Source organism: Nyctereutes procyonoides, unplaced genomic scaffold (genome assembly GCF_905146905.1).
Source record: "Nyctereutes procyonoides isolate TBG_1078 unplaced genomic scaffold, NYPRO_anot_genome, whole genome shotgun sequence".
Lineage (NCBI taxonomy): Eukaryota > Metazoa > Chordata > Mammalia > Carnivora > Canidae > Nyctereutes > Nyctereutes procyonoides.
The window spans coordinates 2823644-2836739 of record NW_026575028.1 but is presented as its reverse complement, the minus strand read 5'-3'; the positions used below and the strand labels follow the sequence as shown (position 1 = coordinate 2836739).

Below are 13096 nucleotides of genomic sequence, written 5' to 3'. Positions count from 1 at the left end.
ATACAGGCATACCTTGGAGACATTGCCAGTTTGGTTCCAGACCACTACAATAAATCGAATATGGCAATAAAGTGAGTCAAATGAATTTTTTGGTTTCCGTGTGTGTGTGTGTGTGTGTGTGTGTGTGTGTGTTATGTTTACACTATATTGTAGTTTATTAGGTGTGCAATAGCATTATGTCTAAAAAAACAATGTACATGCCTTAATTTAAAAAATATTTTATTGCTAAAAAATGCTGACTAGCATCTGAGCTTTCAGCAAGTTGTAATATTTTTGCTGGTGGAGATTCTTCCATGTTGATGGCTGTGACTGGTCTGGGTTGTGGTTGCTGAAAGTGGGGGTGGCTATGACAGTTTCTTCTGTGTGAGTGTTTTCTGACAAGTATTTAAGACCTTTATTAATAGGTGCTTGCCGTTTGTTGACTTTTTTTAAAAAAAAAATCAAGTTGTAAACTTTTATTCCAAATAAAAATGAGGCTTTTAAAAATCTCAACTTGACGAGATATGAAACAATTTAAAAACCTTTCAAGGTGTATTAAGAAAAAGGAGGCTTCTTTTAAAACATATTTATTGTTACTAAAAAGATGTGTCTTTAGCCAAAAGTAATAAAAACCCCATGTTCCATAAATAGTGAGTCTTTATAGGGATTACATTAAACCTGTAGATCACTTTGGACTTTCAATCTGTGAAGATGATGTTTTGCCATTTATTTAAATCTTTGTTAATTTCTTTCAGTAATCTTACAATTTTTTAGTATACATGTTATGTATTTTTAAATTAAATTTATACCTAGCTGTTTTTTTTATTTTTGATGCTATTTTAAATGGAATTATTTTTTTAGTTTCATTTTTGGAATGTGCTTTGCTTGTGTATTGGCAGTTGATTTTGTATATTGACCTTATATCATGCAACGTTTGTATACTTGTTGATTATAATTTTTTTAGTAGATTTCTTAGCGTTTTTCACTATATAAAATCATGTCATTTTCAATTAGATAAAGTTTTGTCTTCCTTTCCAGTGTGGATACCTTTTAACTTTTTGTATACTCTGATTTTCCTGGCTATTGCTTCTAGTACAATATTAAATAAACATGGTGAGAAGGGACATTCTAATCTTGTTTTTGGTGCTGGTCTTAGAAGGAAAGTATTCCATCTTTCATCATTAAAGATTATATTAGCTGTCGGTTTTTCATAAATGCCCTTTATCACATTGAGAACATTTTTCTTTTTCTCTACTTTCTTGACTGTTTCTATCATGAAAGGTTGTTGGAAATATATTTTTATGTATTAAACAAACCTTGCAGTCTTAGGATAAATCTCAATTTTTTAATCTCCCTCTGTTTGATTTTCTAGTATTTTTTTGTTCCTATAATCAGAAAGAATATTCCTGTATAATTTCCTTTTTTTCTTTCTCGTGATATATTTTTCTGGTTTTGTTATCAGGGTTTCTGCATTGTGATCCTTGTTTGCCACGATTCCCATTTCTCTTGCTTTCTGGCATAAATTGTTCAAAGTTCATCTTTTGTACATTTCTTCCCCTAAATCTGGAATCAGCTCTGTTTTTAAGAAGCCCTTTCACTTTAGTAGCAAACTATAATCTGGGTGCTGAGGTGCTCAAAGTTGTTGGCTCTCATTGCTTTTAACTCCTATGTAGTGAGTATGTAGGTGATGTTTTCCTTTTGGTTCTTGAATATATATATAGGGTAGGCCCTTTTTTTTAAATGCACGAAAAATCATAATGTTGGATGAAATAAGGTCAGAAGATTCCATTTATACAATGTTCATAAACTGATAGAATGAAAGTTATTTATTTTGGAATATATGTATCAAAGGCAAAAACAAATAAATGGAAGGAAGGGTTTAAGTAACAAATTTAGAATGGTGATGACCTATCAAGGGGTACTGAGGGTATACAATTGGATAATTGCACTCAAAAAACTTATGATTAGTGAGTATATAGATGTGTGGATTGTTCTTGGTTCTGGAATATATACATATTCCTTTTATATATATGTAATATTTCACACTGCTTATTTATGAAATTTAAAAGTATATATATATTACATTGTTTATTTATGAAATTTAAAGGTATGTATAGGGATCCCTGGGTGGCGCAGTGGTTTGGCGCCTGCCTTTGGCCTGGGGCGCGATCCCGGAGACCCGGGATCGAATCCCACGTCGGGCTCCCTGCATGGAGCCTGCTTCTCCCTCTGCCTGTGTCTCTGCCTCTCTGTCTCTCTCTGTGTGACTATCATGAATAAATAAATAAAATTTTAAAAATAAAATAAAGGTATGTATAATACGAAGCATTGTGAAATTATCTTTCCTACAATTTGTAAGTAGACTTTAATTTCTGGTCTTGGGCTTCTGGATGCAGTTGAGCGTCTGACTTTTAGTTTTGGCTCAGGTCATGATCTCAGGGTTATGAGATCAAGCCCTGTGTTGGGCTCCGTGCTCAGCAGGGAGTCTACTAGAGATTCTCTCTCTCTCCCTCTGCTCCTCCTTTTCTTTTGCATGCTGTCTCTTCCCCTCCCTCTAAAAATAAATAACCCTTAAAAAAATAGATTATTTCTGATCATTTGCTGAGTAGACCAAAAGTGCCTTCCTACTATGCCTATTAAAGTCTTTCTGCTATTTATAGTGCTTAGTTGAATATCCATTTTGATAAAAATGAATTTTGACCATTACACTGTATTTATTCAGTTGTATTTATATTGTAGATCTAAATGTGAAATGAGTAATTAAATAAAAGATTTAGAAGAATAGGATATTTCCATGACTTTGTGGTAGACAAAATTTTCTTATCTGGTATACAAGAAGCTCTAATCATAAAAGAAATAGAAATGAAAAAACTAGTTAACCCACTAAAATTAATAAAAACTTCCCTAGTTTTTAACTTAAAAAATTAAAATGTGGATGGATCTTGAAGGTATCGTGCTAAGTGAAAGAAGTTAAGAGAAAGACGAATAATGTATGATGTTACTTATATATGGAATCTAAGACAAAAGAAAACAAATAAAAACTCATAGAAAAAGAGATCAGTCTTATTACCAGACATAGGGGGTGGGTCAAGTGGGATTTGGAGGAAGGTGGTCAAAAAGTACAAACTTCCAGTTATAAGATAAGTAGTAGGCAACTGTAACAATAGTGCTCTGTGGTATAGGAATGTTGTTAAGAGACCATATCCTAAGATTTGCCATCAAAAGAAGGAAATCAGGTTTTTCTCTTCATGCTTTTTATTGTGTTTGTGGGAGAAGATGGATGTTAGCTGACCCTATGGTGGTAATCATTTCACAATATGTGTAACTCTAACTATTGTACTGTACACCTTAAAATTACACAGTAATGTATGTCAGTTATTTCTTGGTAAAACTAGAAAAAAAATTTATTTCATTCCTATTGTCAAAAGTGCCTTCAGTAAATTTTGTTATTTTCACACAGTCTATACAGTTAAGAGAATTGTAGAACTATAATTATACCCAATAAGGCTCTCACGGATATAACACTGAGTGAAGAAAAGCTGTACTTCAAATTATATACTATGTAATTCCATTTGTAAGAAGTTAAATAGGAGAAACTAATGTAGAATGCTAGAGTAATGGTAACTCTTCATCTGGGAAGGGGATTTGAGATGCATTTCTTGGGGACTTTAATGTTTCGTTTATTGGTCTGTGTTCTCATTACATTGGTGTGTTCAACTTAGAGAAAATTATTTAAGTGGCACATTTATCATTTGTGTATTTTTCTGTGTTTATGTTGTATTTCAATAAAACCTTCGCCAAAAATTTTAGATGTATACATGTATATATAAAGTGGGCTTCCTTTTGTTGTAGAAAAGGGAGGAATAAGTTATTTATACATGCTTCCTTATGTATGTATAGAATATCTATGAAATAAATAAATAAATAATTAATAAAAGAATATCTACATTATGTAAGAAACTGATACCATAACTTGCTTGAGGTAGTGAAAAAAAAGTTGGGAGGGAGATTTTTTTTTGAGATTTAAGATGAGTTCATAAAAGATGGGCATAATCCCATATTCTATTAGAGCTTTTATAAATGATGCTGTCCATTACTGATTTCGTGTTATAACAACACCTTGGCATATCATTTCAACTTAGTTTTATATAAGATTTTACATGAATTAAACTGATTAAAATGGAATCATACTTATTTGCAGTTTTCGAAGGGGTGGGTAGTGATACATGTTTAATAAGTAAAGCTTGTAAATATGTGAATACATATCCAAGGAGAGCTGTATAATAATATATACTCTCATAGCAGTGTTCTCACAGCTATTAACTGAGAACATTAACTGGATCACTTCTGAAAAGATAGACAAAGTAAAGTGATTTAGGTGCCAAAACACTAAATGTATCTGTTTATTATCAGTGTTTAACAGCTGTTCCCAATCAACATGGAAGCTTTGGTTAGGTCTAAGGTGCTAACATCCTGGGATCTATTAACAACTCTGATTTTTGTTCTATTGCATTTTTGTTTCTAAATTGTTCTCAGTTTTAGTATCATACAGATTGTTTTTATTTATGTAGAAGTCATTGAATGGCAAATCCCTCGTCTCTTCCTCTGAAAAAGCTTGTTGTCACCAAAATTACCTTTTGGCAAGCAGCAACCTGATGTAAGCTCTTGTGAAAGGTTCAGTTGGCTGGTTGATTACCTGGTTCAGATTGGTTTTGGTATTAACACATTTTTGCCGACATATATTTTGCTTCAGAATTAAAATGAATATGTTTACTTAAGTAATTCTGGTTTGAACACCACCTAGAATAAGTGGAAGTGACGGATGAAGTACATAATGTGTTCTCTTCATTCCTTGTGTTTTTGAGTTGTTTCCTTTCCCTCAGAATTTTTTTCAAGTCTTTTCTCTCTCCTCTCTATGAGGTCATGTAAACTCTACCTACCTGGCTTTAGAACAAGAAACTATCTGATTGAATTTTAGCTGTTTTCTCCAAAAAAAATTCTTTTTAATGGTGTAAACAGAAAAATCTTTGGATGAATGAAAATTACTTATTTGTGTTTATGTTGAATGTTATTAGTCAAGTTTATGTTTTTTATTTCCTAAAATCCTTATAGAGATATCTACTATGATTTTGTTCCTTATGTTTTTATGTGTGTTATGTTGTTATTTCCATGGAAATTTGTCAACCATTTCCAAATAAATTGTCTAAAAGGGGCAGACTATAGCAAAGTGTGACTTCTTGAACTGATGCCCTTCATGCTCTTGTGTTTATCAAAAAGAAAATGAAGTTCTTTTTGGCATAACCTGAGAAGAATTATAGTGGTGGGAAGGCCAGAGATTTTATTTCTTTATCTGGTGTATTGTCTTGATATATATGTTTGATCCAGCAAGAGTACAGGATTTTTGATGTGTGTATGCGCTTTTAATCTTTGCCCATTACCTAGCTCCTCTGTCTTTAATTGATCAAAATGCTCAGTTTTTCTCTGTTCTATACTTATCATAGGTGGAGGAATTACTGATGGCCATGGAGAAAGTAAAGCAAGAACTGGAGTCCATGAAAGCAAAGCTGTCCTCCACTCAACAGTCTCTAGCAGAAAAGGAAACTCATTTGACCAATCTTCGGGCAGAGAGAAGGAAACACTTAGAGGAAGTTCTGGAGATGAAGTAAGTGTTCATAATCTTATTTTTTAAGCATGTGCTTAGTAGAAAATCTTTTTCTCATTGTTTTCATCATCTGACCCAGTTTATTACCACCAAAACATTTAGCTTAATTTTAATGCAGATTTGTATTTCTCACTCCTTAGAACAAATTTGGAACAAATTCTGGTCAAATAGAATTATTTTTGCCTCTTTATTGAATTTTAAAATCCAAGTGAGGGAGAGTTTGTGTGTGTGTGTATAACTATATCCAATTGCATCTCTGAAATTTCTAAAATTTTATGGAAAGTTCAGCCATATTGTTGAGCTTAGTGAGGGACATGACTGTTGGTCCTGAGACAGTGTGATAGCGAGGCACTTTTTTTAAGCATTTTTTCTTATAAACACTTCAAAGGTATGCAAAAGTATAGAGAGTAGTATAATGAGACCCTATGTACATATTCCCCATATGTAACAATTAATGTTTTGCTACACTCTCTAGTCAGTTTTTACAAATTGTCAATATTAGTAGAAGCTTGCTGTACATCATTTTCCCACTAGTCCCACATCTTGTAGCTCCCTGAGATAATCTGTTGTGAGCATATGCAGGTCAACTAGTCCATAATAGATGCTGCTTTTTCTTTATTGTGGTACCATGCCCAGCTCTCACCCCTACATAATTATCCTGCTCTCAGGTTTTATGAAGACAGATTTATCCTGGGATAGCTCGGTGACCCTTCTTTACTTTAGCAGTTATCTATATTTTTGTTGTCTTTTCTTCAGTTTCAGAAGAAATATTCTCTCTCCATCGTAAGGCTAGCTTCTGATCTCTACCACATATTTGAAGCACAGATCCTCTTCTCTGCAATCTTCATCTGTTAGTTTTCTCTCATATAATCTCTGCTCACTTTCTATTAGTTTCTTCTCTGCATAAATACTGAGTCTCTCTGACTTAGAATAACCAGACTTCTCAGCTCAGGTAGTGCTTCAGGCTAACATCACCTTTTCTTTTCTACTACTTTGAACTATCAATAAATGTTGAGTACCCAGATTACAGACTAGAAGAGGATCTTGCCATGATACCTTAGCGTGAGTTGTTTTCATGGCACATGTGATATCCTGACAGCTACCTAAGAACAGAGGAAGCAGTTGTTGAGTTGTCAACTGCATGTATAGATTATTAGGCCACAGTGCAAGGTTAAGAGATTCTAACCTTTTGGAAAAGCATTACAGAGGATCTACTCTTGGAAGTGATGAGTATGTGAAGCCAGAAATAAATTTATATGCTGGAAAAATAGGGAGAAATTAGTGTTCTGAGTATCATCAGGATAAAATTTGTTAACATGTGCTTAGGGAGCAGTTAGTGAAAGAGGTGTAAGACAAGTTTTTTGTCACTGGTATGTGAAATTAAAAGCTTGATATTTTGGAAATGGAGTAGTAGAGTTAACTTTTGAGTGATAAAGCAAAATTATTTGAATGGGAGAGGTCTGGGAACCATTTGTAAAACACGGTAGGGGACAGAGCTGAGAAGCAAATTAAATCAGAGCCCAGAGGATTTAAGAAAATGGAAGAAGGATGGATATCATGTTGTGGAAAATAAAGTATTCCCATGTGATGTTCTGAAGCAGAAACAGGCCTCACTAAAGTCACAGTATTGATAAGTTTTTTTTTGTTTTCTCCATGCACCAGTATTTTGATTTTTACCTGTCACATCTTTCCTACTAAGTACAAGTATCTGTGTATAACAGAATAGTGGTGTATTTGTGTGGGAATTTTCCTTTATCATTAGAACTTTGGGAAGATATGGAAGAAGTTTTAAACGAATGCTTGACTTCAAGCCATGGAAAGGGAGTTGTGTGTAATTGTTTTTCCTTTTTGGTATCACAGTGCTACACTCTATTGGGACTTCCCTTTCCAACCAGGTCAGAGATTACATTTCTGAAAACTACTACAATTAGCAAAACTATTTTTGGTAACATCAAGCACTCACACAAGGCATGGGATAAATGATTCAAGTATGTAAGAGAAATGTGTAAGTAGTGTAGAAATTTAGTAAACAAACATTAAACGAAAGTTCTAGAAATAAAGTGCTAAAATCTGGCTCTGATAGATGACCTTGTCTCTCAAATCACTTTCTTCAGTTGCTCAGAATATATTCTGTGGCACCATGATGTTCTTAGTTCTATTTTTCACAAGTTTTATGTCATACAGATTTAGCAGCATAAAGTTTTAAAAGTAGTCCTTGCTTTAATTTCCTTTTAAATTTCCCCTTGTTGCTGTCTTTCAGTTTCGTATCTTAGTAAAGTGGTCATTTAATACCTTTCTTTTAATAAGTTATCTCAGCACTTTAGACGTAATCCTCTACCTAGATAATCTGTTGAGAGAGTGATCGTTCTTTAACTGGCCCTCTCTGTTTGCGCTGCCCTGTAGGCCAACCCACATGGCACTACCAAGTCAAAGAAGGAACAGTTTTTACCTTATTTTTACCTCTGGAACAGTGAATTAAATTCCCTGTTTTTTAAAAAAATGTAGATTTCCAAAGTATGCCATACAAATAAAAAAGTAATGATTCATAAAACCTCTGTTGAAAACTATAACCTAAACTTAATTATACACAAAATACTATGAATGATATATTGTGGGTTCTAATACAATCCCTTTCGATTCCTTTTCACTATGAAACTGAACAAGAGAAGTCTTTCTTCTGCTATATTCTGTACCTATTTTCCATAGGTTGAGCAAGTTCTGCTAATCATCTGTCCTCCGTTGGGGGTTCTCAGTTTCTACAGTTTGCTCAGAATTCACTTCATTCTTTTGTTAATTTGTAAGGAGTTTATTCCTTCCAACTAGTTGTACGTGATATCTGCCTCTAATTACTTATGACAATTAGTAGGAACATACTTCCTGGAATAAAAGAGCCTGAATCTGAATTTATTAGCTCTGTGACTTCAGCAAGTTCTTTAACCACTCTCTGCCTCAGTCTGCTCATTTTTAAAATAGTAATAATTGTTCCTGCTTCATAGAATTTTCATGATAATAAAATAAATTACAATGGAAAAAGATATTATCTTTCTTTTGGATATTGACTGTGACGACCAGATTCTTCACTCTAATCATGGCAGAACCTGCCATATTTTAAATGTTTACATTGTTTAATTATGGATAATTGAATAAGTAAAAGGAATTTTTCATTTTAACCAGATAATTTGAAATGTTGAAGAAATATGGGAGGAATGCACTCTGCAAGAGAAATGAAACATGCATATTTAAAGAATCTAGAATAAAAGTCTCCCCGAGGAAAAGGCAGAGCTGACCTATATATCTAAAAAATACAGACTTTGTTTTAGCAAAGCACTGGAATAGTCTAGTTTTCTGCAATAATCCTGACCAAGTCAGACTAAAAGGAATGACCTAATCATTTTTCTCTAACCCTAGCATTTATAATTATAATTTTTGAGCATCTGCAACAAACAAATGGTGATCCTGCGTTTGAAGACATGTGAAACTGTTCACTTGGTAGCATGTTAGTGAGTCAGTAGAAATGCTTGAGTTGATTAGCCATCCTCAAAGGAACATTTTTATTGGCAGATCCCATGTTGGTTCTTCCTTTACTTATGCTGTGGTTTTGTTAGCCATTATTTTCTTATTCCACTTTTATATTACTCTCCTTCCCTAAGAAAGAAAGGGTGTATTGGAGAAGGGGACAAAATAATAAAATAACAGTTATAATAACCATAGTAAATTTTAAGTATCAATTCAGGTCATGAGTTTGAGTAGTACAATTTCTAGAATAGCTGGTTCATTCTCCACTGCCTTGCATTCACACTCCTACTGCCATCTCACCCTATGTTGGCACTATGAATAAAAACACTCATTTTTCATGCTTAATAAAAATTTTTATGAAACTATGAATTTCACTATCCTGAAAACAAGTATGTTTGGGGAAGTGATGGAAGAGCTCTTTTGTTTCTTTGAGATTCCAGAACTTTTTGTTAAGTAGCATTCCACTAGTAAAGTTGGCAGAGAAATCAAATCCTCTGTGGGCTAAATTATATACTCTTGAGATGCCTTTTGGCTAAAGAAAGTTCTAACTTCACGAAACAGAAAGTAAATTTTCATGTGTACCTAGGAGAGTCCAGGAATATAATCTAAATTCTGAAATTTAAAGAATCTTCTAAGAGAGAAAAATAGAATATGTATAGAATTAAGAAAGCAGTTGAAAATGGTTACTTGAAAAAGTTCAGGCTATTTGGGGATAGTATAGGTTAGATGTCAGTCTGTTACACCTTGAATAGTTAAAATGAGTCTGTATTTTTTTTTTTTCCAGATTTATTTGAGATAGTGCAAGAAAGAGCAAGAGAGCAAACACGAATGGGAGGAGGGGCAAAAGGAGAGGGAGAAGCAGGAACAGGGAGCCCAATGCTGAGCTCCAACCTAGGACCCTGGGATCATGACCCAAGCTGAAGGCAGACACTTAACCAACTGAGCCACCCAGGTGCCCAAAGAGTCTATATTTTAAATTATTTTATCTTCTGATATCCTGTAGTATTTCATTTTGAAATTTATTTTAAAGTTGCTGATATTAAAAAAAAAAAAAAAAAAGAAAGAAAGAAATCCTGAGCAGCCAGGTGGCTCAGCAGTTTAGCACCACCTTCAGCCCAGGATGTGATCCTGGAGACCCAGCATCAAGTCCCATGTCCGGCTCCTGGTATGGAGCCTGCTTCTTCCTCTGTGTCTCTGCCTCTCTCTCTCTCTGTCTCTCTGTCTCTCATGAATAAATAAATAATCTTTATTTTTTTTAATTTTATTTTATTTCATATTTATTCATGATAAACACACACACACACAGAGAGAGAGAGAGAGAGAGAGAGAGAGAGGCAGGCAGAGGGAGAAGCAGGCTCCACGCCGGGAGCCCAACCCGGGACTCAATCCCGGGACTCCAGGATCATGCCCTGGGCCAAAGGCAGGCACTGAACCGCTGAGCCACCCAGGGATCCCTTAAAAATCTTTAAAAAAACAAAAAAAGAAAAGAAATCCCAACTAAGGATTCATGACAACCTTCCAAATTAACCAGAAAATTAAAAAGTTATACAAATATATCCTAGGAACAGTTATACCCTAGTAACAAATTGAGGTGTTTTCTAAGTTACATAAGAACTTGTATACTTTTTGCAAAGCCACATTTATTTATACCTCCATCAAATGCCCTTATTAGAGGCAGTAGACATATAATAAAGGTCTTAGAGTGAACTTGGAAGCCTAAAATATTGAATTTTAAATATTCTGTAGGAAATCATATAAATTAATTTTTAAAATTCCTATACTTGAAAAAGAAAACAAAGTATGTTATATAGCATAACTATAAACAAGTAACACTGGTGGAACTGGTCCTTTGTATAGACATAAAGCAGAGTTTGTGTCTATAATCAACTATCCCTTGGGACTTAGGGTCTTCCTTTCTAGTCTTGCTTAACTCCTTGATTCTGCCCCCTTTTTTCTACCATTATCTCCAGCTCGCTTACATACCCACCTTATAGAATGTGTGATCTTAACTGTTACTAGCATCTTCCCTTATTAGACTAATAGTTTACTTGGGGCTCTGAGTTGTTATAGAACAATGAAAGAAATGAATTAAATATAGTAATTGTTAGAATTTTTTACCCCTTTCTGCTCCTAAACTTTGACCATGATCTCTGCTTTTCACAAGAGATACGGCATGTGTATTATGTTTTTCTCAAACCTTTTTATTTTCTTGAAACCTGAATTGGAATCAATTACAAATAATCCCATGCCTTTCTCCTCCCTTAAAACTTTAATCTACCTTTTAGCCATTTAGAGCCACATATACTTTCCAAATAGAAGAAACTGTATTCTTCAAAAAATCATTCTTCTTAATCATCTTTTCATGTAAAGACCCTCAAATGGCTGGAATAATCTCTAAGTAGCAAATAAAACATTTCAGATGAAGGGCCCCAAAGTACCTTTCTTTTTCAGGTTTTATTGTGCTTTCTCTGCCCCATCAATATATGTGGTTTGTGTGTAAGAATGTCCGTACTGTGCAAGGATGAAATCAAGAATATAGGTTATCTTCTTTCTCCCAAAGAGGAAAGGAGTAGGATTATTGTCCTACTTCTTTTCATTTTCTTCTCTACTGGAGGTGTGGGAATGTATCAGCTAAAGAGCTAACTGATGCAGCTAGGTAAGCCTTAACCTAATTGCAATATCATTTTGAGAAAATCTGTTATATAATATACCAGGATGAGAACTTTTTTGGTTTGGGAGTTAAAAGAAAACAAAGTGAACTTTTCCTTTCAGGACCTTCCATTACAGTGCCCTCAGAAAGTACCATAGAGGTAATTACTCATTCTGTGAATGGATAAAATTTCTGTTGAGCTTTGGATGTAGATGGTAGTAATCCATCCATTTAACCATAAGATTTTCCTTAGAAGATCCAAGTAGGAGTATCAAAGATGCTCCCTGCAGCAAAGAATGTGTTTACATTTGAACCAGTTTGCTTACATATAAAACCAGTATAGTAATACTTAGACCTACCTCATGATATTGTTGTGAGGATCAAATGAGGTAAAGTAATGGAAACCCTCTGAAATTAGTGAAGCTGAATATTTGCAAAGCAAGATATTCAGAATGGAAGATCCACTCTGTACTTAACTTCTTAGGTCTGCAGTTCTTTTATTCAGAAATGAAAGGGTTTCTTAAATCTCTAAGATCTCTATCATTTAAAAATTGTATAGTTCTTTGAGTGACCTTCTGAGATGTCTTGATTCTGTAGTTGTAAATGCTCTGAGTAAATCTTGGAAATAACTTATGAATAAACAGTATACTGAAAAGAAGTTGGGAGTCAGATGTCCATGATTTCTTGGCTGAGGACTAGGCTGCACATTGACAGGAGACTACCCAGGGTTTACCAGAGACTAACCACTATGGGGATGAAAGTGGAATTGTGATACTAAAGGTAGAGTAGTGCTAGGGAATTTGAAGTTCCAGTCCATTCAGAGTGGCAAAATGCTTGTTAAAACTTCTGGCATCTTGCTGAAGTAACAGAAAGCTAGGTTTTAAGAATAGGGATCATGACCTGCGATAAAGCCTGCTGTAGAGCCAGACCAACAAAACTTAAAGTTCCAAGAAAGTCAGTAGGGAAGATTGAATTTGGAGGATAAGTCTTACCAAGATAGAGAGGTTTGGGAAGTACCCTGAGCTTTCAGCAGATCAGACTAACAAAGGATAAATGTAAGACTACAAAAGTACAAGGAGGTCAACTATTAACTAAATTACCTACTAGAATAGGGACACCTGGTTGACCCAGTGGTTGAGTATCCACCTTCGGCCCAGGTCATGATCCCAGGATCCTGGGATCAAGTCCGACACTAGGCTCCCCGCAGGGAGCCTCTTTCTCCCTCTGCCTATGTCTTTGTGCCTCTCTGTGTCTCTCATGAATAAACAAAATCTTAAAAAAAAAAAATT

General features: G+C 34.5%; 1 protein-coding gene across 14 annotated transcripts in view; it reads left to right on the top strand.

Annotated features, from left to right (window-relative positions):
- ERC1 (ELKS/RAB6-interacting/CAST family member 1) overlaps positions 1-13096 on the top strand; it is a 527112-nt gene that overhangs the window by 250789 nt on the left and 263227 nt on the right. For all 14 annotated transcript variants that reach the window (XM_055315461.1, XM_055315467.1, XM_055315465.1 and 11 more), the window contains one exon: positions 5481-5641. In XM_055315461.1, the coding sequence (XP_055171436.1) occupies positions 5481-5641 (161 nt within the window). The remainder of the gene's footprint in view (positions 1-5480; positions 5642-13096) is intronic.